The sequence below is a fragment of the Geospiza fortis genome, unplaced genomic scaffold (assembly GCF_000277835.1).
Source record: "Geospiza fortis unplaced genomic scaffold, GeoFor_1.0 scaffold11, whole genome shotgun sequence".
Classification (NCBI taxonomy): domain Eukaryota; kingdom Metazoa; phylum Chordata; class Aves; order Passeriformes; family Thraupidae; genus Geospiza; species Geospiza fortis.
Genome location: NW_005054304.1, coordinates 13,510,970 through 13,538,573, shown reverse-complemented (window position 1 = coordinate 13,538,573; position 27,604 = coordinate 13,510,970). Strand labels below are relative to the sequence as shown.

The following is a 27,604-nucleotide window of genomic DNA, read 5'->3' as shown; positions in this document are numbered from 1 at the left end:
CATTTAGCTCCCTTCCTAAGCACTACTTCGGCTTGTGAGCTAACAACCAGTGTAAAAGTTTAGTCTAAATCAGGTCTGCAGGGGTTCAGGTGACTATTTCATCCAGGAGTGTATATTCATACCTTCTGCACTATCACTAATAAATAATAATATGTACTACACGTAGGTAGACATATACTGAGCTAGTTCAACAAGCTATCAAGAAAACAATAAGCACTATGAAAAACTGCTGCCATACCATCCAGTGAGTTCCCTAAGTATCTGTCTTCTCCCACTCAGATCCTGGACTATGCCAAAAATTCCAGACATACTTAATATGAACAGGGCCATCAGCTGGATGCAAACATTTTCAAGCTCATTATTTTTGGTACAGTATTGGCTTTGTAAGAAGCCCGTGCACCAACCTACTTGTCAGATCCAATAACAAGTTACTGGGTCTGGGAAGCCCTGTGGAAACAAAATGCCTTACCTCACTTTCCTGCCAGCCCTCACTGTGGTTTCCTGTCACATCATGAGTGGGTGACATGCTGAGAGTGTAAAACAGGTCATCAGTATCCTGGCTGTCTGCATGACCACTGCCTTATTTTTGTGCTGACATCCTAGGGAAGTTTGTGACTGCTGGGAGGACCTGCACTATCTTTCAGATGTTATCACTGAACAGTCCTTCCCTGTAGGAAGGAAGAAGAAAGCAACACTATCCAGTGGATTAAAATGGTAGAGCTTTATTATTAGGTTTCCTCCATGCCTCTTGATTCCACACATGTAGCACACATGTAACACTTACTAATTTTCTCATAATTATTTAGCAAATTTCTAAATACAGTTCTATTCACCCCAAAAATTAAGGCATTTCCAAGTTATTAGTTATCCCAGATTTTTTCTAGCACTGGGCACTACGGGATGTTTACCTAGTAATATTTACACACACAGTCTGCTGCAGGTACAGAAACAAAGGCTGAGCTAAACTCTGGCTATGAATAACTTCTTGAAAACAAGCTAGAGATATTACCAGTAAAACACTCAACAGCGAGGTCGTGGTAAGCATATAAAGTTCCTCTCAGGGCTTCATGGGGCAGCAGATAAGTTTAACAGTTAGGTCCACTGTAAGCTTAGCCCAAAAGATTTAATTACTCTTATGATGAATGAATGCAGAAAATGATTATGCAAGTATTTGCAGAAGGAAGGAAGGGGTTAAACTGGTTTACAGGGACCATTCAACAGCTCTCGCACCTGCCTTAGTGCTTGTATTGTCAACATAAGCACTGTTTTTAGGGAATGTTTCTTTACCATAGAAAAAAGAAATACTATTTGTGCTTCTTTACAATGACAGGTGTTTTAAAACTACTATTGGATTTTTGCCTGCTCTTTATCCATGCTACATAGCTCCTGTATTTGAATTAAAGGACTGTATGTAGCATCTCAAAGAGTCTCTGAAAGAAGATTTAGAAATTCCCAGCAGACTGTAGAGAAGCATCTGCTTCTCTACAGGAATGGAAAATAATAGGTATTTCTCCCATGACTCCATTTTTACCAGGGCTATTTGGTCTGACATCTCAAAATGTCTTCTGGGATTTGCTTTGTAGAATGCAGGAAGAAAGCAAAACTGTCTTGAGACACACTGCCTTCCAGAAGAAAAAAATACTGTGAAACAGAATACTATTCCTTCATTATAAAAATACTGACTCTTGAACAGCCAAACATGGCAATTTCCTTCTTTCCTCAATTACTTCTTTCTAGTGTTAGAAAGACAGAGAAAGCACTTTAAAACAATATAAAAGATTAGAATGTCCACAAAAAATACAGGCTAGATGACAAAGATGAGCTGAAATAGTACATGATGTTGCTTCCTTCAGGATGCACTAAGAAAAATCCTATATATGACAATATTTATTGAAATTCATTACAAGATTGCACTGGAATTCCAAGTAGTTTTCTTGAGATAAGGATAATTTATTTTTTTCATTATTTTTTAGAGAAAGAATTCAAGCCATAATCTGCCTTTGAGTCAAACCTGAATGTCTTCAGAGTCATGCCAGGTAGATCAAACTACTTTCTATAACATAACTGCCACTACTGATTAGCAAGTAATTTTCGTCAAGAAGTACCAAATACATGGTCTTCCCTAACACAATCCCTGTAGTGCAGTTTAAAAAACTAGACAAGATAATGAATCATGAAGAACTGGATGAGTAGGTTTAGACAACACATGTACACTAAATATTTTTTCACTTACTGCAGATAGTACAGATGGTATTAAAAATGTTTCTTCTGGACTCTGTGTTTCCCCTCTAGGTTTCTCCTACCACTTTTAAATGTATGCTAGGGCTAGATGCAGCAGGTTTTGCTGGAACAGAGTTAAATTTCTTTGCAGCAGCTCATGTGGGGCTGTGTTCTGTACTTCTGCTGAAAAGGGTGTTGATAATCTAGAGATGTTTCAGGGACTTCTTAGCAGTGCTTATGCAGCATCAAAGCCTTTTCAGCCTCTCAGCCCACCCCAACAGAGAGGGGAATGGGGGTGCACAAGGAGTTGGGAGGAGACACAGCTGGGACAGCTGATCCCAACTGATCCAAGGGATATTCCATACCACAGTGCATCGTGCTCAGAGTATAAAGCTGGAGCTAGAAGGTAGAGAAGGAGGCACAAAAAGGAAGAAAGCTTACATTCACAGTGATGGCCTTTGTCTTCCCAGGTATCCACTAGGTGTGATGGACCTGTGCTCTCCCAGAGACAACAGAATGCCTGCCCACCCATGCAAAGTAGTGAGTTAACTCCTTGTTTTGCTTGGCTTGTGTGCACACCTTTTGCTTTAACTATTGAACTGTTCTTACCTCAGGCTACAGGTTTTCTCACTTTTAGTCTTCCAAATTTCTCCCCCGTCCCACCAGGGGAGTTTGAGTGGCTGTGTGGGTGCTGAGCTGCCACCTGGGTTTAAGCCATAACACTATTTACTTACACTCTTACATGCACCCTTTTTTCCCCTCAAAATCCTCAAAAGTTGTTTGTACAGTAGATTTCTTTTTTCCCACGTAGTACCCAACTATTTACTTAGCACTTAACTACCTGTCTAGTAACCCTACTATGGACAGAGACTACACACGAGAGGTAGGAGAGTGTAAGTGGCATTTCAGGCTGGTTTGCACAAAGTAGCTTCCACTCCTCAAGAATACTGAAAATATGATGTCTCTCAAAGAAAAATACTGCCCAGTGCTTCACAAAATCAGCTGTTTTCTATTTAAGCAATATCTTTTTGCTTTTTTGTTACTCTGCAGGTAAAAATTATAAGGATTTTAGGGTTTTTGTTAGAAAGTGACTATGTAAGCAAGAGAATCAGAAAACTTTGGAGAGTTTCTGACAAACAGATGGCAAATGTTATTACTTAAAGCAGATTTAATGTGATAATAATTTCTTCAGAAATTTCTCACTGAAAAGGTAATAAAAGATATCAAATGTTGAAATTTACAGTGCAACAACAGAATCCTCCAAGCAAAGAAAAAGAAGAAGGTATGGATTATCTTCTTACTCTTAACTTCTCCACTCATATTTCAGTGATCTTTTTTAATTAAGGAATACTCATCAGAACACTGAGTTGTGAGCCAGGACAAATAATAAGCAGAAAACAGATATGATTCCTTCTTTATAAGCTAAAAAACCACACCCTATAGAAAGGTGGTTTTTGTTTGATCTTGTTTGTTTTGATTTGTCTTTTTCATAAATCAGAAACTCTTATCCTGACAAAATTATGTGACTATTTTTTTTCACATTTATAAACTATCTAGTATAAATGTAACTGTTAGATTGATACTTGCAGGCGCCTGAAAATCTCTCATGTTAATATACATACAACTGGAGATTGAGGAGGAAGCACACTTCAGCTTCACAGCAGCTTTATGAGCTGCATGCCAGTTACTGTGCCAGACTGAGCTTAAAAATACCTACGTGGAGGGAAAAAAAAAAAAAAGAGAATCAGTCTCAAGCTGTAGGTTTGCACATCATCCCATCTAAGCTCTGGTGAGGTGAAAGATGACACTGCGTTTTCAAAACACCCATTTCAGTTTTAGATTGTTAAAATCAAAAAAACACCACTGTCAGGTTTCTTCATTATGATATTATTAAAATGGTTTATTTCTTTCTTACTTTAAATGATGTATTTCTTTATTTTTTTCCCCTTTGTTTAATTACAGACTTACCAAGGATGACTTTAGTAGATTTAATATAGTATTCCTAGGAAGGATATAAAATTTCTAGCAAGTCTGATGAAATTCCTTTTTAGTCAAATTTTGCTCTATAGCTATGTGAACAATAAGCACAGTTAAGATCATCAACAAGCTAAATCTCTTCTATTGATGAAACATTATTGCTTCTTTTTCAACGACTGAAAATGAATACTGTTAAGATCAGTGGGAGACAAAAGCCCAGGTACAGAAGTCACTTGCTCCATGTGTGGGAAAAGAAAAGTGCACTAAATCAACCTGCAACAAGTCTCTCTGCCCAGCAGTCTGGTTATTACTGAAAAAAACTCCAACCAAACAAAAAAAAAAAATCCAGATTGTTTGGGCAGGAGAAAAATTTACTGTAAAAAGAACAGACTAAAAGAGTACAAGAAAGATGAGCTGAGCCTCTCTAAAACCCCTTTACTGCAAAAAAAAAAAAAAAATTACTGACAATGACAAATGAAGCACTACAAGGCTCTTTCAACAAAGCCAATTTCAGAGTTTCCAGAATTCTTCCCTCAAGCAGTTTGTATCAGTTATTACCTGAGACATAAAATTCAGCTAGATGGATCATCACCTAGAGATTGCAAAGTATAACTGTGTTCTGAGGTAGAGAGGTAGAGGTCTAAATGAAGTGAGTTTCTTTAAAAACAAAATCAACAGTGCTGCTTGATTTTCTTGACCAGAAACTTATGTATCTCCATCTTAACTACTAGAGGCTTGATCACATTCAGCCTTCAGAAACACCTTGTTTTTCCTAGACTCATTCAAAACACTGGTGCAAAATTAATCATCCAAGATCTGAACTACAAACGCTCCTGAAAACAGCTCACTGGATTCTCATGGAAAGGCTTTCTTAATACCCTGATAGAATTATCCTGTAATCGCACCCATCTCTCACTTGTTTGCAAGCCATGTATCAACTCTCTCATGTAAAAAACTCCTACAAGATCACCTTTATCAAACCAACAAGTTTCTCTAAGCATACCATGGAAGCACAGAAGAGTCCTGGAAACCACATCCTGATAAAACCTGGAGAGTGATGAATTGCAGCACCACAATTAAGGCTCCATCAACCAAAAAAGTTACGCTATGCTGAAACTAGGTTCTAAGTATTAGACTTCAATTCCTGAACATAACCAGAAATTAGTCAAATTTACATTTTAATCCACCTGTTAAGTGCAGGGCCTTTAGTGCAGAGAAATATGCAGCATGCACATGTAAAGCAATATGCCAATGTTAATAATTATCTGTTGAGCAAAAGTGGCAGCTAACACATATTTTGCTGATTTTGTGATGTCAAAGAAAATGTTTGCTTTCCATATTTTTTTCCATATTTTTTAGGTACTTTGAATTTAAAGAAACAAATGGACATGTGACCTGAAGCCATGAATTTCATTAAGTGGCTCTAGTGTTCATATTAACCTAAATTAGGTGATGAAAATTATCAATAATGGAGTTAAGATGAAAGGTAAGGAACAGTTTTAAATATTCCAAAGTAAACCAGAAGTGCCAGGTACCATTTCCAAAACTTCTTGAAGCAACATAACTCTACATTGCAAGACTCTCAGTTGAGAGCCCTACCTGCAGTCTGAATACTCTTATTAGCACCTTGGCAATTATAAGATAGACTGGCTATGTCTAGAAGTAAGCAAGTTAAAGAACAAAAGAAATTGTTCAGAGTTTGCCTATTCAGGGAGTGGCTGAATTGCAAAAACACTCCGCATATGGTAACAATAAGGGAGCACAAAGAGTTCTGTGCAAGAAAAATTATAGCCACAGCTTTACAAAAGCATGTTTCACAGATGAAAAATAATTGCCAAAATACTTTTTATTTTTATAGTTTATGCAGGAGATCTGAAAGACAGTTTCTTGTGGTGCAGATGCATTTTTTTAGTATCTCAGCACTATGGCTGCTCTTGCTGCTGAAATTCATATGTAAAAGAATCATGAGAAAGAGATGGACAGATCCAAGCTGAAAGGAACTTTCTCTCCTCAAACACTGCGGGTGGACATGCTTCTGTTTATCATGGCCAACATTGTATCTGTTGCAAATATATATTAAAGAAGGGGCCCTACATGAGTGTGAATCCCAAATGGTGGAGTACCTCTCTTGTCTTCATACATCAAACTAGCAAGAAGATTATTTCCAGACAGTCGTCCTCCTTGTAGCCTAAGCCTCTTACCAGCATCTACTACAATTGTACAGTCATATCTGTATGACAAATTACTGCAAAGGGAAACTACTGTTGACCCCAGAAAGAGTAAGAGCGACATAGTTCAAGCCATGGTAAAGAATGGAGCCAAAATGCTTCACCCATCCATAATCCATTGAAACAGTCTAGTGACGTTTTGCAGAACTATGTGTTTCTGTAAAAATACTCAGTTATGCTACTGAATTCCAGCATAGCTTAACAAGTACTTGAACATGGAAAACATTCACACAGACCAGAGAGAAAACTCCTACATTCTACCTAAAACCTCTTTTCACCCAAAGAAATTGAAACTCCTGTATTGTAAATAGAAAGCACATGGCTAATTCATCAATGCCAACATCACTGGGTGATTGTATTTGATGTGGCTGGTGCCATGTTGATGAGAAAACAATAAACTGTGAAAAATGTCACTTCTCAAAAATTAGCAGGCTAGCCTTCAGTAGGAGATAGATTGTTGTAACAGCTGTGGCATGATGACTTTGATGAATTAGATTTTTGTTCTTCTGGAATAATTCTGAAGAATGTGTCTCCTCACACCACCATGGAAGCAAATTCATTTGCTCACTGAGACCCTCTTAAATAACAATCTTTCTTATTGTCTGTGTTTTGATGGCTTTAGAGAACGCGGGAAAAAAAAATCCCTTTCACTTCTTTTAGTCAACCTGTTTTTTGGTTCCTACATATCTTTTCTTTTTAGGGGGAATAAGGTCTATTAAGGAAAAATAAAAATATAGTGGGTACACAACACAGTATCATATGGATGTAACCTTCAGAGACCAATTTTTTCACCTTGCCTCAGTGGAAACATCAGCTTTTGAAGATTGACAAACTCAGGAGCAGGAACATAAAATAATTCTTGCTCCATTAGGACCAAAGAATCCTACCATCATGCTCCTTTTATCTGCCTATAGAGGTAAATATTCTGAATGAGTCCCCCAGGGAATTAAGAAAAAATACAGCTGCCACAGACACTTCTCATTTGAGTTGCAATGAAGAACATCAACTGGAGTGGATACATCTCCATAAAAGACAGCAGTTACAACAAAGGGTTTAAAACAGAAGAAAAATAATAGCCAAGGTACTGAAGCATTTGAAATTGAAATAAATTCACCAAAGATAAAACCCCAATCTCTTTCAACTATCATGAGGTTGAAGAAAGATTTCTTTGAAGAATTCCAGGATAAGGAAAAAAAGCTTGTGCAGATACACTACATTAAAACTTAAAACTGCAAAGCAGGTGCTTTCAGCTACAGACTGCCATATGTGGTCAAATACTGGAAAATAAAATTCCCTACATGCAAGTCTATTCAGATACTTCTGGCATTTACCTATGAGATTTAAAAGGCACAAATATGCATGCAGCAGAGACGCTCCAGTTGTTCTAATTGCATTATACCTAAATCACTTGTTAATGGTTGGTGCTGTATACAACTATGCCACCTCCAAAATGACTTGGAATCAGTAAATTCTCAAAAAGCATAAAGCATCATGGAAAGAACCATAGGAAGCATACATACAAAGATTATTTCAATCACAGAAATAAAGCAAAATTCAGGGATGCAATACTGATTTTTTTTCACTCTTTCTTCCCGAAACAATTCCCTATATATATTTTTAATGATGCACCACCTGTTCTATTTCCCCAGTTTAACAAGGAAAGAGGGATGTAGCAAAGAAAAGAATTGGTATTGCAAGAAAAGATTATGTCTGGTTCTTGAAAAAAGAAATTTCACACAAATCACCATCAGTTTCCATAAGGAACTTCTATTACTGTGACTTCGAAAACAAAATCATTAAGCCTGTGAAGTGCTCAGACAGGCATACAGCAGCTTTATTTCCAAGTCTGCGCTTTTATTAGATATATTAACTGGGGAGCTGCACAGTACCTCACTTACCATCTTAATACCCTGTGCCATCAATCTAAGACCTCAGTCCTAATGGCCTGTTACACAAACACTGGACTACTTTGATTCTAAATTCCCTTTAAACTCCAAGTACAGCCTCATTGCACAAAGAGAAATCCTTCTTCCTTCCTTGACAACTGCTGTGCAGAAACAAGCAAATTCAACCAACAAAACGTTTAACCAGGGAAGCAAAAGTTCCTGAAATCTGACCTACAATAGAACACGGGCTACCCCCCAGCCAAGAAAACTTTACAATCCAAGTACATTACACCTGTGCCTTTCTGAGCCATACTCCAGCAAACCATAAACTCTTCTCAGCTATTTCCTAGTTTCAGTCAAATTATGCAAGTTAGATTGAAGTCTACCAGAGCTGAACAGGTAAATCCAAAGGCAGAATGTAGTTCAGTGTAACAACTTAAAATCTCCACGCATTTACCAAACTCATTAGTTCATTTAATCTCAAACAACTCTCAAGACTATTCTCTTGCATTTTGTGGATCCACACATGAATACCTCCAAATAAAAAATATTCATTACTTTCTTCTGACAAAACTGGTTTTCAAGACTATAAAAGGATTTTGGCAGAAGCTGGTGACAGCATTAAAAAAAAAAAAAAGTGGTTCTTCACATTCCCATCTAGGGAGAAAAAAAATTGGATGTGATGGCAATACCAGATTATACTTAACATACCCTAAGGGCAGAGACCTAGTATTCAGAGTGGATTAGAAAAAATCAGGATAATTGATCCACACAGCTGGAAGTGGAAATGTTGAGGTAATTTTCTCTTTGGAGACTGGCTAATCAGTCAGAGTACCTGAATGAAAACTACAGGCCCAACTCGTGCCTTTTTCCTATTAAAAAAGGAAGCTACAGTTGCACTTTCTCAATGACTAGGAATGCAAATACTACATTACGGATAACAAAAGTTACTGAACCGCTGTATGCTCCTCTTGGTTCTTTTGGAGTACTTTCTTTCAATGTTCCTTCTCACCCATAAAAAACTGTACCATTATTAACATCAACCTGTGAAACTAACTGCAAGTAGCAAACTAAGATCATTCCAATTGCTGGAATCCACAATCTCAGTGTACATATTTAATACTACTGAACTAAAACATTAAATTGAATGTACGCTTAAGTCCAGTACAGTGATACAACTCCTGTTTCACTAAAGTCTGTGTACTGAGAAGTAGAAGAATCTACCCTTAAAATTTGGCTTTTCTTAGCTGTAATTGATCTATAAAATGAAGAACTGTTACAGATAAATAGTGTAAGTTCTGAAAATTTCCAAATTTTCCCTAGGCTTATTCGCTTGCTAGAATTTCAGCCTTCCAACAGCAGTTTATTTTCATAAGAATATCATGCTGCAGAAAGAAATTGATTTCTACATCAAACTCATGAGTGCTCATGCACATGACAGTTTTTCATGAGTCAAAGCAGCAAAGGGCTAAACTCCTCTTATTTACACTGGGAGCAGCCACGATGAAAATGTACAAAATAATCCAAAAAGAATTTTTAACTCAATAGTTCTCTGTTAGATTGTCAATACTTTATAGTACTTTCTCAATACTAGCAAAAATAATGAATCTTAACTGCTTTACCTAAAGCTAAACTGGGCGGGCAGGGAGAGGGAACCAACAAAATAAAAACAATAAAAACAACAACAAAAATCTCAAAACCATTTTCTGAGGGTGATTTATGATCTGTATCCTACCCAGTGATGGAAAAACCTTCCAACTGACATTCCATACTGCTTGTATACATCTTTCCTTCCAGACAACTATGCTTGCTTTCAGAAATGTCTTTAATCTTGATTTCAATAGGCACAGCTAGAAAGGTGAAAAAATGAAAGTAAGAACAGTCCAAAAAACAGCCTATAATTTTCCCTGTGGTTCAAGAGGCAAAGTTACACCCTAAATATGCCCATCTCAAGATCCCCATAAAGGCATTGATCTACCAGCTAACTCCTGGCCTTGAAAAAGGAATCCAAAACCACAGAGCTGAGAACCCTATTAAACTTGACAAACACTAGCCAAACAATTTTTGTGTGATTACTGAATGATGCTGTCCAGTGTGGGGCCCAGTAGAGGTGTATCAGAGAATGATTTGATTCCCACTAGGGAAGTAGTTCCTCACTCAGCTTTGTAAAGACCTATCTGCCTGCTCCAGATGTTCCTCTCCTCATATCACCTCTCTCTTAAATGGAATCTGAACACTGCAGGGGGAAGCAGAAGTGCTTCAAGGAAAAACTTCCCCCTGCACTTTCTGGAAATCACAGAATCCAACCACCTAGTCTAGTAATTCAGGAACAAGTTTCTACAATGAAATTTTACACCCCTTGACCTCAGCTAGGATTAACAACGCACTTAAACTCCCACATAGGATTAGTCATCTGGAAGCTGTATGGGTAATACAGTTTTACACATCATTCAGAGTATCATAAATCAAAATTAAAAATCCAGCATGAAAGAAAATCTCAGAATCATCTGTGTAACCCCCCTTCCAGGGAAGGAACTGATGACTTAAGAATTCTTAAATGGTAGTTTGGATTTTCCTTCACATTTATGACAGATGAAATCTGAATCATAGCATCATTTAGGTTGGAAAAGACCTTTAAGATCATCAAGCCCAACCATTAGGTAATTAAATACAGGATTTCTACTGTAACTGATTTAACCTTGTCTTCGAATTTCTACGCTTCTTGCAAGAAAGTGACGGTTCAGACAAATTCCAAGAGGCATTTTTAACCACCACTGGTTAATCACTCTACATCCACATGCAACTGTCAAACACAAATAGAAATATGAAACATAGAATTAAAAATCATTTGGAACACAAACCTTTGCTCCAGGGGAGTTTATTTCATAAATAAAGCTTGTTCTGCTATACCAGAGAGCTACACCGTGCACTGGGAGGAAATGACTGGAAAATTTCTAGTGGCAGGCCTGACGAAAAGCAAGTATGAATGATGGTAGGTACAGTTCAAGCATTAATTAAACTATCAAAGCATAAATGTGAAGATGCTAACCACAGCCTTCTGCATGGCACCTGCTAAGCTGCCAAGCTGAACTCAGCGGAGTAGCCCAGAGAGACCAGAAATGTATGTATGCTGTCAAAAAAAATGACAAACCAGCTTAATTCCTTTCTCTGCCTACACATGCTTTATTATGAAAGAGGGAAATTTCTAAGTCTGCAGAGGAAAGCACTGAAAAAAATACGTTTAATTATTAAATTACACCTACCCCCTATCTATCTACCATCAGCTATAAATCTTTATTTATCTGATAGATATATGGGTTTGTGTCATTTTGAATTGACGTCAGCTGTGAATCAAAACTGTACTGACTCACACCAGCCTTCAGTATCCTAGCATTTTGTGCTCAGTTTTTAATCACACACTGACATCTAGAAAGTCCCATGCAGAGATGTAGACTTTTATAGTACCAGAGTCCATGCATCTCAGATGGAAATTGCCAGTTCAAAGAGGGTCTTGGTGGATCTGGCATATGGCAACAATTGTCTATATTACTAATAATTTACTGAGGTTATTTATTATAATGCTGTTTCATTTTTCTATTGGTTTTTGACACCGTTGTTTGTAATGCTATGTATGAAATGGACTCGAATAATTTAGGAAGTTTAAAGCATTAAAAGCAGGACACACCATGTAGGCAGGCGTTTACTGCAGCACAAAAAATTTTCTTAAATCTCCATGTGGACTTTCTCCTTTAGCTTATCTATGTCAATTTATTCTTATAATTTTCAGTGAAGAAATGGCTAGAGATATCTTTTTATACTGCTGACTTTTGCAGATGAGGAAGTTGTTCCTTCACTATCATAGCCACAGAAAAAGAAATAGCTTGGGGCTCTCTGAGTTTCCTCCAGGGAGCTGCAGAAATAAACACTGCCTGCTCTTATTTCTGCAGTCAGCATTACACAAATGTAACGAATGAGAGGATTTAGCCCATAGTTCATTCAAAATGGAAACTGCCTTGTAAGTTGCTAATAAATGTGTTCTGATGTGTAGCTTCGCTCCTGTGACACAGAATTAACAGCAACTGTCATTTTAAGAGGTCTCAAAATTTTCTGCTAGAATCATCTTTTATAATTAACTTCAATCACTGTGAAAATATTGGCATACAAAAAATTAAACTAACAAGTTGCAATATATATTATTTATAGAACCAAAGGTCATAAAACCCCATTATTATATGAATGTGACTGATGTGATTACAAAGGCCACAGGCAGTACTTAGCCATGCAGATTTAGAGATCCTCCCACAATTTCTAACAAGAACTGGAAGTTTATTTTCTGAATAGTATCATGTGTCCTCAGCTACACTATGTTTATAAAACTTAATCACATTTTTACAACCTTCCTCTGGTTCTCATGGCACAGAAATATTACAAAGTTAACCTGCATGGCAGCAGGTTTAACACTGCACTTGTTTAACCTGAAGCATCTATCTGGGAACAGTGTTGAGGTTTATTGAGGATACTGTTATTCTATGTGGTTCCAAACAAAGAAATCTGTAAACCCAGGTATCTTTTAAGATGGACAGCTGACCACTCGTGTCTCTTTCCACTCCCTAAGAACAAGCAAGGAAGAAAGGAGTCAGGCAAATGGATCAACTGATCATCTCATGTTTCCTAAGGCAATCCTCTCTGTTGTGACTGAGTACAAGGATAAAGCATATAAACTGAGAAAACACATACTAACATCACAGTACAAAGAAGCTGTTGGAGACTCTGTATGTTTTGAATTTTCTGTTTCATTTAAAAGGAAAAAAAAAAGTAAAACCTGAAATAGTTATCAGTGTTTCACTACCAAACCTGAAATTTGTTGCAAAAGTTTTGCTGCCATATGCCTAAGAGTTACTTTGGGCAAATGCCAGAAATAAAAGGTGGTCTGTGAAGACACCTGTTAAGAAAGAAAAAAAATTGCTGTGAAGTGGAAAATTTCTATAGGATCACCAAGCCAAATGCCCAGGGTAAGGTCAGTAATTGAGATAGCTGCTCCTTGAGGTAAGACATTTATATTTTTGTACAATTCTGAAAAAGATGAGATCTGACCAGCTATTAGAAATACAACTGTTGCAAAAATGCTTAACATTGCCACAGGCTATGTTTAATCACAGATGAAAAATGTACAATCTTTGCTCATTTCTTCTCTTTTGATTATTTCAATTCTATTTGTTTTACAGCAACTAAGTTGCCATTGTATCTGAGATTGAAAAACTTGCAGTTGGATGAGATTAATTTTATGTATATCCAGAGACATTGCTACTTATTACATGTTTGCCTAGGAAGCCCCAATCGCTAACTGGAGACACAGAAGAAAACAAAATATGAAGCACCAGCAAAGACAAAGCAACATAGCAGGACAAAAAAAAAAGCCTTTTACCAATTTCTCATAAGAATGGTTTTCAAGAGACCCTACCAGGTCTATTTCTTCTAACTCAAATTCCCTTCAGTGTTCTACCTGGAATTCTCTTTGCCTTTTGTGATATAGGAACAGAAAATTAGGTGACGAAAAATCAGAAACATAACAGCACCTGAAATTCCTTACAGATCAGTATAACAGCTTTTCTTATGGTATATTGGTGCAAGTTTTTATGGGTGCAAAAATCAGAAGTGTGATGACAAAGACATTTTGTAATCTAGAAGGAATTATGTCAGACTAAAGAATAATTCCAATTTTCTATCTGCAGTCCTAAGCTTTTCCCCTTTGTTATCTTGAGGCAAGTCTTTTGAGAGCTAGGAATATTTAAAATTAATTGACAGGTGAAATTTCAAAGACCTACATTTCAGGTTTTATCAAGTGATGATATTTGACACTTACAGAAGAATAATCTCCAATTTAGACACTTTTTTTACTTCAGGAGAGGAATCTGTCTATATTTCTTGAAGATGAAACAAGGATGTTAGAAGAAATAGGATTTAATCAAGGCACATGGTCACCTGGAGCAGCCATGACCCTCCATGGCTCCTGAAAATCTTGTAAATGCATAAAGTGCTCTGCAGACTGACTGTCATGGAGAGATGAAGGAGAAATTGCCACATTTCTCTGTTTATGGAGAAATGCTCTGTGGGTATTTCCATATTCTGAAACTTAATTCTGAAGAAGTGAAGCTTTACCACCATACATGTGGCAACTTCCAGCATGGTTTGCTTGGATGTTAAGCTTGATCTTGCCCAGCTTGGGAGAAGTGGTAGGGAAAAAAATTCTGTTTACTTCAATTTTTCAATGGAAAACAGTAAAAATCTGCTACCCACTTAACCTAGAAATGTACAAAACTCCACGGTTTGTTTATTTGGCCTCCTCACTGCATTTACAAGACAATGTTTTTTTAGTGGCTGGGTAATTTTGGGGTAGAGGGTTTGGTGGGGTTTTCTTTAGGGGATGTGTGTGTGTACTTTTTTCCAAGTTCTAGCACTATTTACAAAGCAACACTGTCATACAAACTGCTTGCAAAAGCTGCCTGTCATCTGATTCTCCAATGTTTGTGCACTCTTCCCTCTTTTATTTGAGTAGATGTGATAGTCTATTTTAATTTTAAACTCAAGCTGAAATAGTCACAACTCTGAATTTGGTCACTGTCTGTTATACAGAGCTTGTAATGAGGAAAAGAAGGAGTTGTACCAGTGTACACTTCTTTAGTATTATTGGTGCCTTAAATAATAACTAGTTAATGTGGTTTGATAAACCCCTTAATAACTGTGTTACTCATTAGCAGTAAACCCCTTGTTTTATTGATTTTTGATGCTGTATCTTCCTGGGAACTTAGACTTCTGACTGTAATTCCTTTCACTGTTAAAATTATTCTTAAAGTATCTTTAAGACCTAGAATGAACACATCGAAAGAAAACTTAAGCCTTGGAGAAAACAGCCACTTGATTTTGTGAGAGGTACACCAGGTTTAGGTTACATGTGGCAGATATACCTCATTATCCTCACAGTCTATCCCATAAAATCCAATACAGATCTAAGCAAAAAGGCTTCTACAAGGCAGATTAGCAAAAAGGAGCTAAATAAGACTCTGGAGAAATAACTTAGACCACTCATAGCCTTCTAATAGACCTCTACAGGGCTGTAAAAGTACTTTTAAAGTACATGGCACTTGCAGTTACATATTTCCCATTCAAAGCAGGAGTGTATGACTGTGACTGAAACGACTGAAACATTCAGCCACACAACAGCTTTCAGGAAGCAAAGCCAAATTTTATACCCAGTAATTTTCAAGCAGGAAGAAGCAGCACTCAGTGAAGTGCTAAGCACTACTGACAGCTCACATCACACATGAGGAGAAATGCATTCAGACTAAGTTTGCCCATAACAACACCATTAGACACAGCAATTCCAATACCATGGCTCTGAAGTACCTTCACTGTTTTCAGATCCCACAACAAATCTCTTCAAGAAAACAACTTCTACTCACCTACACAGATCAATCACTGTAAGAAAAATTGGAATGTGAACTCAGAAACCTGATAATGGTTTTAGTACATCCAAGCAGGTTTCTTGATACTGATGATCAGTTCCTCACCAGCTGACTTCCAACTCCTTGTAATTGTAAAGATGGACACTGGATGATGATCCATGGGTGACACCACTCTGGAATTCCAGAGTCTGTCCAGGTAAAAGCATTGAAATAGACTGCATCAAATGAAATGTTGTCAGCAGGTCAAGAGAGGTGATTTTCTCTCTCTGCTCCACTCTTGTGGGACCCCATCTGGACTACTGTGTCCATCTCTGGGGCCTACAGTGTCAGAAAACACATGGACCTGTTGGAGCAAGTCCAGGGGACCATAGAGATGATGAAAGGGATGGAGCAGCTCTTCTACATAGACAGGCTGAGAAAGTTGGGGTTGTTCAGAAAAAGCTCCAGAAAGATTTTACTGCAGCCTTTCAATACTGAAAGGAGCCCTGAAAAAAGCTGTGGAGAAATATACTTTTTTTTACCAAGGTCTGTAGTGACAGGACAAGGGGTAATGACTTTAAACTAAAAGAAAGTTTATACTGGATTTAAGAAATCATTTTTATGTTATGAGAGTGATAAAATACTGGAACAGATTGTCCAGAGAAGCTATGGATGACTCATCCCTAGAAGTGTTCTCAATCCCTCTAAGTGTACAAGGCCAGGCTGGATAGATTTGAGCAACCTGGTCTAGTGGAAGGTGTCCCTGCCCATGGCAGAGTGATAGGAACCAAATGATCCAATAATTTCCTTTCTCACCCAAACCATTTTGAGAGTCTGTGATTCTAGAAAATTCTCCTCTAACTGCAGGTGCTCAAGGCATACAATTTATATTTTACCAATGGAAACATTTTTAAAATGCACTGAAAAATTACATATATTTTGTCTGAAAAATAGAGGCAAATCAGTCTGTGAGGGCCCTTTAAGCTACACTATCAAGTGCTATAAATAAGATCATTACTATACTTCAACAGTCACTATGCTGTGCACATATATTATCACATTTAGTTACTTGGTTTCTAATAGCCGTGTGACAGCAGGCATATACTTCTTTCAATGAATGGGACACTGCAGACAGTTTGCCTGACTACTCAAAAGAAATGTATTATTAATAGATTTTAGAAAGATGCATTATTTCATATATTTTTTCAAGCAATAAATCCTAAAGATATGAATGAAACTGACAGAAAAATGAATTGTATCCATTATCAAAAATTACTCTGTGATAGTCACTGCAGCCAATTGCTAGGACCTCTGCCATAACACTTTACCTTGCTCAAAATGCATTGAACAATGCAGTCAAGTGAAACAGGAGAGAATTAAAAGAAGGGATTCAGAGGTTCCATAAGGACTCAGAGGTTCCATATGGCAACACTACAGCTTTCTAATATGGAAAATTGAGATGCAGTATCTTAGCAAGTTTTTTAATTAATTAATTATGAATTTTGTGTGCAAGAATGAAGAAACTCAACACAAAATATGTACAACATCAAACAATCAGTGCATCTCATTTATGCATTGTAAATAGTCTGGTTCTTTTTGGAAACTTCTCACAAGCTCTTTATTTTGCTTTGTTTTTAAAGGAAAATCCTGCATTTTCCAGACTTCTGAGAAACAAAAACAAAAACAAAACAAAACAAAAAAAATGTCCTTGTGACGGTAATAAAGAGAAACCAAAATATACCAACAGGATTTCAGAGTAACCATAAATTGCTATCATAAATATATGATGAGTTACCGGATAGCCATTTCGCCCTGGTGGACCCTGGTTGAATGAGATGAAATGGTATGACACATTAACAACACAGTCATGACATATGACATAACAAACATGCAGAGTACATTACCAGGAAATTATAATTTGTGTATTGCTTGACATTTTTGCATGTGATGATATTTCAAACCAAGAAATATGAGTTGAGTACTACACAGTGAAGAAATGAGGCTTTGGCAATGGAAATTATGTGTTTCAACTTATATAAACCCTATGATTAAAAAGTTACTGGCTACTTCTTATGCCCAGTGAAATTCTGGTTTTTTATGAAGAGAATTTTCCATGTAAACTGATGGGCAATATGTAGTTAATTTAAAAAAAAAAGGTTTAGTGCTAAGGCAATAACGTCTTAGATTCCACTAGAACATAGATGGCAAAGAAGAAATCTGAGATTGCTGTAGAAGATCACAAAAATATTCAAAATCCCCAGCCTCTGACTGCTATTACATGTGCCACTCAGTAATGTACAAGGAAAATATAGCAACTGTGGCAGCCTTCGAAAGAACAACATACACCTAATTCTCCAATTTAATGCGGGATATGCAAATATTTGATATTTTAAATGAAAACTGTTACCACAGTCTCCCAGGTGAAAACAATACTTAAGTTCACAACAGTTGCCCCTAGCCAGTGTCTATGCAAATAGAAATTAATTACGAAGGGAAACTACACTTTTTTATCCCTTGTAACAACCTAAACCATTGCTGCCTGTCAGCAAAATGAAGTTTGGTAGCTTTCAAATATGAAACTTGGAATTTGAAGTCACTACTTCTTAAAATTATTCCGTTTTGGAACCTATTTCAGGTTTGCGCTAATATTGCCAAGATTACAACTTATTTTGGGGGAACTTTTTGCTTGTCTGTGTTTTTTTAATGTACCTATACTGAAACAGTGGGGAGCTAAAGTCAGAGACATTCTTAATGAGGCATACAGTGAACTCTTGCCACATTGCCTTGGTACAGGAAAATAGCTTGTATCATTATTTATGTTTGCTCTTTGTGTTTCACAGGAGGACTGCAAAAGAAATTGGGGAAAACAGTGTTTCTTGCAAATAAACAGCACCTTTATGCATTAAGCCTGGCTTTTCATTTATGGCTTGTTAAATGAATTTGTTACTATGAATTGTTGAGTACATGGTCAAAGTCTTAAAACGGAAGTAATATCATGACTCAATATATGCAGTTTACAGTAAAATCTTTAGGTCACAGCAGGAACTCAACACATTAATTAAATATCCTTAAACATGCATGTATCCTGGAATAGACAGATGATGGGGACTTGAAAATATTGTAGAAATATTGTATCTATTAAGGAAAAAAACATAGAAGCCTTCTAACTGTAAAAGAAACACTATTTTAACAGTCACATTCCTACACCCTATGAGGCACATGGATGGCATGACTGATACAAAAGGTTTGAGACATATGTGTTTAGTCCTGTCTTTCAAGTCAGACTTTTTATGTACTCTGGGAATATATAAAAAAGCAAACAGAAGACACACAAAAAACCCAAGCAAAACCAAAACAACCTGAAATCCTCAGAAGAGAGAAAACGCTTTCTCGCAGGAAGAATTAGCACAAGATTCTACTGACTTACTAAATGAAATAGCACTATTTAATAATAATTTTACACAAGCACTTATTTGCTTCAGTAGCAATTACAGTGAAATGAGCTGGACAGCCTCCATGCCTCTAAAGAACAGGGAGCTTGTACCCTAAAACTTTGTGATAAATGCAGAGGAAGTTACTACCCAGCAAAACTGGCCAGGTCCGGCCTTAGTGAGATATGAAACTCACACATTTTCATACTTCAGTAAAATATTTGTTATGAAGTCACAGGCAAAATGAGCATAACATACTTACATGGAGTTGTGAATCCAAGTGGCAATCTGAAGCGCTGAACATAAAGCTTTATTGGTTTAGAGACTCTTTTCTTAACGAACTTTCTGATTAAATTATTCAGCTCCAAGATACTGTGCATGTATAAATATCAAAATTCCCTCTTGAGTATACATTTTATCATGCTGATAACTTAACAGGATCTAACAGATTTCTGCCTGATTCTGGAAGAACCAATAATGTATCACTGTACTTACAGGAGGTCCTGTGGGGTGGGGGAGAGGGGGAAAAAGGGTAAAAAAAGAGAAAAAAGAACACGTAAGCTTATGAAGTTACTGAAGAAAGACACACACAGTCAAGCACAAGGCCTTGGGATTGTCAGTGAGCAGCACTGGTAATACAGGGCACACATTCTCCCACCTAAGTAATCTTGTGCTTTGGTAGTGCTCTGAAACTCGTAAATATGACTACTGCCTAAATGCATGCACTTACCTTGACAAATCTTCAATTACAGTCATGCAAGCTTATGAAAGTTGCTTCTCCACTTATTTCCATGCAATTTCATGCCAGTCCAAAAATACCAGCCATGGATACAATTAATTTTGTCAGGCTCCACATAAAGCACATGTAACCACACCAGCAGTTTCAGTAAACCACACAGTGAGCACTGGATCAGAGTTTGGCTGCGGAATTGCACAAAGTACCCTTGGCATTTAACCTGGGCATCTTGTCAAGAATACACGTACCAGCATCTTCCAGACTTCCAACTCTGGCTGTGAGGGGAGGTTTCAGTGGCCACCTGACAGTGCTGAACTTTATTTTCATCACCTTCCTCTCTCAAGGCACACATATAAAATGCTCCCCATTAAAATGTCACACTTCGTGAAGTGATATTTGCACATTTTTTCAATTATTTAGACCTCAAAGACTTTTGTGTAGCAGTTCTTGGAAACATTATCAAAGGGCCACAAATCAAATCTACTATTTCAGTCTTATTAAGGTGAGCAGCTGCAGCTCCCAAATCAATGGCATTTCATTAAGCTTTTATGCCTCTCTCTAATTTCTGAATAAAGTGAAGTGCAAAAGGAGTATAAAACAGCAGCAGCTGTACTTTGAGATTGCTTTTAATACTGACAGGCATTTGGTTTTAACAATGCAACTTTTATTGTTCAGCAACTAAGGTTATTTCTTTATTCTGGCAAACAAACAGCATTTTAAGGTGCAGGTCTGTTTTTAAATGAGAGATCAGTTTCCTTTATTAATAGTTTACCATGTGTTTATTTGAGATTTAAAATGAATCAATGAGAATCCCACAAAGTAATTTCCGGGATCATTTGTAATTCAATCTTGAACCACAGAATTTCCCTCTGTATCATAGCCTCTTTCTCTGAAGTAGATACCAAGACAGCACCGAATGGAAACACAACGGTGATTTGTATCAACTTTTGGCAGGGCTTGGTTTTAGTTCTGTGATTCAGGAAGATATGCAAATAGTTTTTAAGAGCCAGATAAATTACCATTTACCTAGATAAGAAAGGCTATAGAAGATTTACAAAGATCAAGTTGATTGAAAGACTTTCCTAGCTGGCAGATTAGACAAGACAACCAAGGAGAATAGAAATGCTCATTTTCTACTGCATTGCCTCCAGAAAGTTCACCTTGATGAAAAACTCAATCCCACAAGGTAATTGATTCAATTCCTCTGAATGTCAACAGCAAGAGGTGCTCAGCATCTCATAACTTTGCCTCAAATGAAATTTCAGGCTACACACCAGCAGCAGGTTTCTATCAACAGCAACCTCCCTGGTATAGGGTAACGAACCAACAAATGTTTTTCTTATTTCTGTTAGAACTTAACTGCTCATTTCTATAAAACAACTTCTCTCATAGAGAGTAGTCTACTTATCACATTATGCCCCTGATTATCAACATTCTCGACACAAGAAATTTTACTTCCTTTGTTATTTCCTTATAAAATTGTTCTCCTCCAGCCAAAGGAGCCTGATGTAACACTGACACAGTATTCCAACTACTGACTTATGTGGAGTTATTCTAACTTGTGCATGTGTGAGAACACCCCTGAAGGGTTTGACACTTACAGACCTGTTACCACAGGCACCGCGTCGACCATTATGAAGTGTGCCTGCAAATTAAGGGTGCCCAAGACTAGAGAAATATCTGGAAGGCCACCAGATACATGCCAAGGGTCACAACATTTTACCAGAGAAGTTTCAGATTTTTTTTTCAGAGCACACATGCAGTACAACTAAAAATCAAGGCATGCTGGGTATGCATCCTCACAAAAACAGAAATCAAATGACAACAGAACTTATGAAATTAAAAACTTACCAGTCTCTCCTCTTCTTCCCCGCTTACCTCTTTTACCTGGAGGACCTAAAAAGAAGACGGTGGATAGTAACTTTTCCCCTTGAAATTACATGTAGAATATAATTTGTTTGGATGTAAGGGCATTAGACTCATCTACTACATGATGTTCAGAGACTTTGGCTGAGCAGGGGTAAAAGATAACCCAAATAAGATTCAGGAAGTTTGTAATAAATTTGACAGCTATGGTACTCACTACAGGCTCCCTGAAAAAAGGCTGGCAGAAACTTTAAAGGTCATCCAGTTCATCCCTCTTTTTCAAGGAAAAAGTTAACCACATCTACAGTTTTACTGCAACTTCCACAGGCTTTTTTCCCTCCAATATTTCACTGTTCTGACAAGTGGAACATTTTTCTTTATGGCCAACTCACTGCACTGAAGCCCATCAATTCTTGTGCTTTCCACCATGAACCCTATAGAATAAATTGTTCCTCTTCTTCTCTCAAAAACGTCATTGTATTCCTCAGAATTGCTGCACCCTTCCTTCAGTCATCCTAAACCAAATATATTGCGGGACATTAAGTTTTATTAAATTATTCCTGTATTAAGCCAAAAGATTAGTATTTATTTGTAAGAGTAAATCCTCTGGAATTTGCTTTCAGCCTCTATCTGCAAAAATGCAATAGATGAAGAAATCATCACCTGGCTTGCCATCCCCCAAACATTTAACAACAATGTGTGCGTTGCCAGGCCCAGTGTATGGTGCTTTGCCTCCAGTTTATACTTGCTTATTTATCAGACAACACAATGGCTTAGTTGCTGCATGCTTTCTGCTGAGAAGTCTTTACTTCTCGTTGTACTTTCTCCACAAATACATAATATAACCTGCTTCTGCTGTCACCTCTGAAATAAAAAAAAAAAAAAAGGAAAAATCCTTTTTGTCCTTCATTTCTGCCTTCAATATCTTTTTCCAAAAACTGCAGATCTCAGATGTCAGACTGCAGACACTTTCCCTCCTCTACTTGGTAACCTTGACATACTGTTCCTCAAAGTGCCAGGAGAGCACACTTGCACTTCTCCATGTACAGCTTGGAGGAGAAGCAGCAGCTGTGGCAGTGACACAAGTCCTGAAACTTGGCTGCTCTGAACAGAGAGCCACAGGTGGGACTCTCAGAGCTGCAGAAGAGAGGCGAGCGCACGGGTGGAATTTCCAGAAGCAGCTAGGCGTGCAGGAGCACAAGTACCTCTGCTGTGGCTGGGTCTCACCGTTTGTAATGGATATGAGATGCACAGGTGGCTTTGTGCAAATGGCCTGCTACTTTAAACTTTACAAAACATCTGAAGCATCATGCCATAGCTTTTAAATAGATTTGCATTACATATTTGCAGCAATCTGGCTTAGAAGACTAAGATGCTGAAAAGCAGCATTAGTGAAACAATTTCAAGACACATATGAAACAGTCTTAGTTCTCCAGGTGAATAAAATACTATTGCTTTCTTTAAAAAGAGAGGGGGGAGAAGAGAACAGAAAGAGAAGGGAGAAAAAGGAGGAGGAGAAAGGAGGAGAGAGAAAATAGAAAAGTAGCTCTTGTCTTGAATGTAGAGAGAGCATTATATTATCAGAGCATTATAAATTTGACTAAAATCCTTCTTGCCTGTTCCAATAATTACAGTAATGACATGAGGCAACAGAAGTTTAAGACAACAATATCATACAAGGCAGGAATGGCATGGGATATTCAGAATCAGTAGCATGAACACTTTGGCACCATGAAAAATAGCGAAAGTGTAATTTAAGTATGGGAGAATCTTGCAACTTCCTCCTGCAAGGGATATCTAGAGAAACTTCTTACACAGGGAATAGAATGTTACAGACACTGTAAGTTTCTGTATTTCACCTCCTTCTTCCTCCCCCCACAAGACCAAAACTTCTCAGAGTCCCCCTGCATGCACACAGCCCTGCAGAGGCTCTCTGTGGAGATTTCCTGGGCTGGACCCAAGCTCACAACACAGACGTAGAGCAATTTGGACTCAACACGAACATGGATGTGCAGGAGAAGCTTAGAATGCTCTTCTCCAGGTAATCACATGTCATTGTGCATATAGCAATAATATTCTCCTAAACAGAGTGGTGATATTTTATTTTATTAAAATTCAACTGTGCTATAGGTGTGCACACACACACAAACAGGTCTACTACCAGATTTGCTTTTGAGAAAGGAACAGCACTTGGAAACTAAAAATTTTGGCTACATACCAGCAAAACACATTAAAGTCACTAAGAGAAAATCCTGAAGGTCACTTCAAGCTATGAATTTTAGGAAGGAATGAAATCTGTCCAGGAAACCAGAATTTCATAGAGCACTCTGTTCCTAGTTTAGCTGTATACAAGGACAGCAAAAAACCAGCTCCAGTTTAGCTCTTTCCTTTGTCATCAAATGCTGATCCCTTCTAAGAAATTATTCTAAGATTATTAGATTTAAACATGTGAATCATCAGAAAAATTACCATTATTATTATGTTTCCAAAGTAACCACACTGCTGAGGTTAGGAGACTTACTCTGCACTTAGACCAATATTAAGGAAACAATTCCACTGTCCCTGACCATAAGACCAGCAGTATTTCAGGGCCACTGAGTGACAGGTATCTCTTCTCTCTCTCATCAAAACTTTTTTGATTTGCGCATTATTCAAGTCTGTCAAGGAAGTGGCATTTGCAAAACTCTAATTAATTGTGAGATGAGAGATGAATCTTGCAAACTTTTTTCATTTTGATGACCATTTGAGGAAATAATTTCTGTATATTTATCTATTTACTTACTTTTTATGAATACAAATGAATTCATTTTAAACTGTTTGCCACAGATGGTTTCAATTCACAGAAAACTAACTCTGAAATTTATGGTCATTGCTAGATGACCTACTGCTTCAGAAAGTACACAAGCTTTCATGTTTTCCTGAACAGGCTGCTTTCTCTAAATCTCAACTGCTAACACATTATCTGTAGCTGCAAGAGTTTCAAGCTATCAAAACCATGGGCATTTTTCTATAAATACTAATTTTCCATCTGTCTATAATTTTATAACTTTGTACTAATTGGAGGATTTGGTGGAGACTCATCACAGCAGAAGGAGAAGTGAAAAAAGCTGTATTATGGACAATGTCAGCTTACATCAAGTCAACAGATTTTTACAGCTTGCACAAAACACTCAACATGACACAACTACTCTGAACTTTCCTGCCTGGGGTAAAAAAAAAGTCTCTTCAAGAGTATCAGTAATGTCTATGCTGAACTGAATTTATTCCAGATTATTTTAAGAGTATTTTGTTTTAAAATATATTTTCATATTAAAAATATAAATATTAGGAAGAAAAATTGTAATTTGAATCTCAGCGGAGTGAGTTGGGTTAATAAACACTAATGATATTGAGCAATAAGCAAAAGCTTGTTTATAGTAGCCAACTTTGGCTAAATACTGTTTTTCCAGGATCACTACATTTACTTACCTGTAGGGAGTTAGAATAAAAGGCCAGACCACCTGGTTTTCATTTTCAACCTAATTTAGTCGAATTATAACTGAAATTATATTATTATATCTGAAAAAATATCTGAAATTATTTTATTCTTCCAAAAGCATTTATGAAACGAATCCTTGTCAACAGAAAATTTAGAATTTTTTTTTCCATTAAATTAAAAAAAAAATAATGCCACTGCTATTTCATATTTATGATGAAAATTTTGGAATTGAAAGAAACTAAAAGCTAATTGAAACTAAAAGTTGATTATTTGTCTAAATTTATTTTCTCAAGCACAACACTTTTTGAGTCAGCCACTCCAAAAGTAGCTTTTACCTACAATAAGACTCTGTCAAACAAACAAAAAACCACCACAAATAAAAAACCCCTCCCACACTGCACAAAATGGACAAAACCACCCATACTCCTTAAATTTATTGATATATCTACAGCAAAAAATTTCTACATTTCAGAAACAGCAGACAGAAAAAAAAAAAAAAACAACTAAAAACCCACCACATTTGGTGGGTGAAACATAGAGTTCGTCTATCAGCACCTGCCAAGAACATCAAATGCTTGGCCATTTGGTCACCAGCTGATCTAGAATGTCAAGTTTCTCCTAATTTTAGAAAGAATTATAGTGGCATTATCAAATCAAAAGAAACATCTTTGGTTTTTACAACCTTCAGAAGCTTACTTAAGCTCTTACTTCCATTGTCACTGCAAGTAAGAGCTACACCAAACCAGCCTAAGAATACCACAAGAGTTCAGAACGCTGTTCCCTCTTTTACTGATGCCCAGCACATCATTCATATGGGGTTTCACACATACACGTAGCTACTGTTAAAGATAACAAGTATTCCACATGCACATGAGAAGAAGACTATTTTCCTTGCTATTTCAAAGGACATCCCATTTCACATAAAGGTCACAGCAATGCAGGATTTTTGCCTGTCAAGTCAGAAAAATGAATTAACACAACTACATTCTCAGAATAAATCCTGAGCGACTTTGCTGAAGGTAGTAGACCTACTTCAGTATCATCAGTCATGAAACTGTCAGCCGTGCTGAAATCATCTGGATTAAAATATCCAGCAATCAGCTGAACTATACCAACCAAACCATCCTTTCTGACTCAACTCTAACACTGGTAAAATAACTGCTATTGGTTGCATTTCAAGTTCCATCACTCCAAGCTGTAAATGGATCCAACTCTTTCCTTTCTGCTTCCAAAGTACAACCTAGCTGTCATCATTTTATCCCACTTCACATTTCTGCCTGTCAAAGTGACTCAGGAAGGAGTAGGGCACTGAAGGGAGCCAACCCCTCACTGCTCATTGGGAGAGTCTCCCCAGCAAACTGGCATCCCTGCCTCACAGCTGTGGGAGCACCAGCTCTGCAGGTAGGGAGCAGAGCAGAATGCCAGCTGCTGAGCCTGACACCTCCCCCTGTGAAATACACGTGCCACAAGCAGTGTGGTGGCTCCCGGTAATGCTGTCTGAGTGCCCCATCCTGCCAGCCTCCACCTGCCAGGATGGTCACCACCTCCAGCAAACAGCACCGAAACATCTCAGTGGGCAGAGCACACACCCAGTGGATGTCGGTCTGGGCAACCTGAGATTCAACAGACACACCTGTGGTCCCTTCTCACAGCATTACCATCAATGGGAAGATTTTTATCTCCAAGGCTGAGCATTTTCATATAAGCTCTCCATGGATCTATTCCAGGCTACTTCATCAGCCTTTTCTGCTCTCCCCTCTTTTCTCAGCTTTTTTAACTCATGTAAAACTTGGACTCCTCTTTCCTCACACTCTGCATAACCACTCCACCTGACATGTCAGTCTTCTTTGTACCTTAGTCTCTCTGTGACAGCCTGCCTGAACTTCCTACCTCATAAAATTACCTACCCCATTTGGAGTCCTGGCTGGATAAATAACATCCATTGTTTCACACACAGTACATCATCTATTTGGCTCACCGTGAAGTATCACTGCATTGCACGGCTTGGATACATGTCAGCAACTATTATGCAACTTGGCTGAGGAAATGTCAAAATGGAGTCTGTCTGATCCCCACAGCAAAGCAATCTGACTGCCCTAAGTCAGATTTGTACCATTTCTGTACATGCTAAGTACCACCTGATTAGAGACATCTAGCATAACGTAATTTCACCAGTACCAGATGCCACTGAGGAAGCATCCCATTATCGTCACCTGCAAAATAGACAGACCTGCCCTCCCACACACACACACATATATACACATATATTTTCACAGAATCATAGAAAGGTTGGACTTGAAAGGAACCTTAAAGATCATCTGGTTCCAACACCACTGCCAT

General features: G+C 37.6%; 1 protein-coding gene across 1 annotated transcript in view; it reads right to left on the bottom strand.

Moving 5' to 3' along the window:
• The window catches only part of COL25A1 (collagen type XXV alpha 1 chain), a 299,366-nt gene that overhangs the window by 125,181 nt on the left and 146,581 nt on the right, over positions 1-27,604 (bottom strand). The window contains exons 3-5 of the mRNA XM_031066491.1: positions 21,772-21,816; positions 19,680-19,687; positions 17,549-17,575 (exon numbers count right to left, since the gene is read on the bottom strand). Of these exons, the coding sequence (XP_030922351.1) occupies positions 17,549-17,575; positions 19,680-19,687; positions 21,772-21,816 (80 nt within the window). The remainder of the gene's footprint in view (positions 1-17,548; positions 17,576-19,679; positions 19,688-21,771; positions 21,817-27,604) is intronic.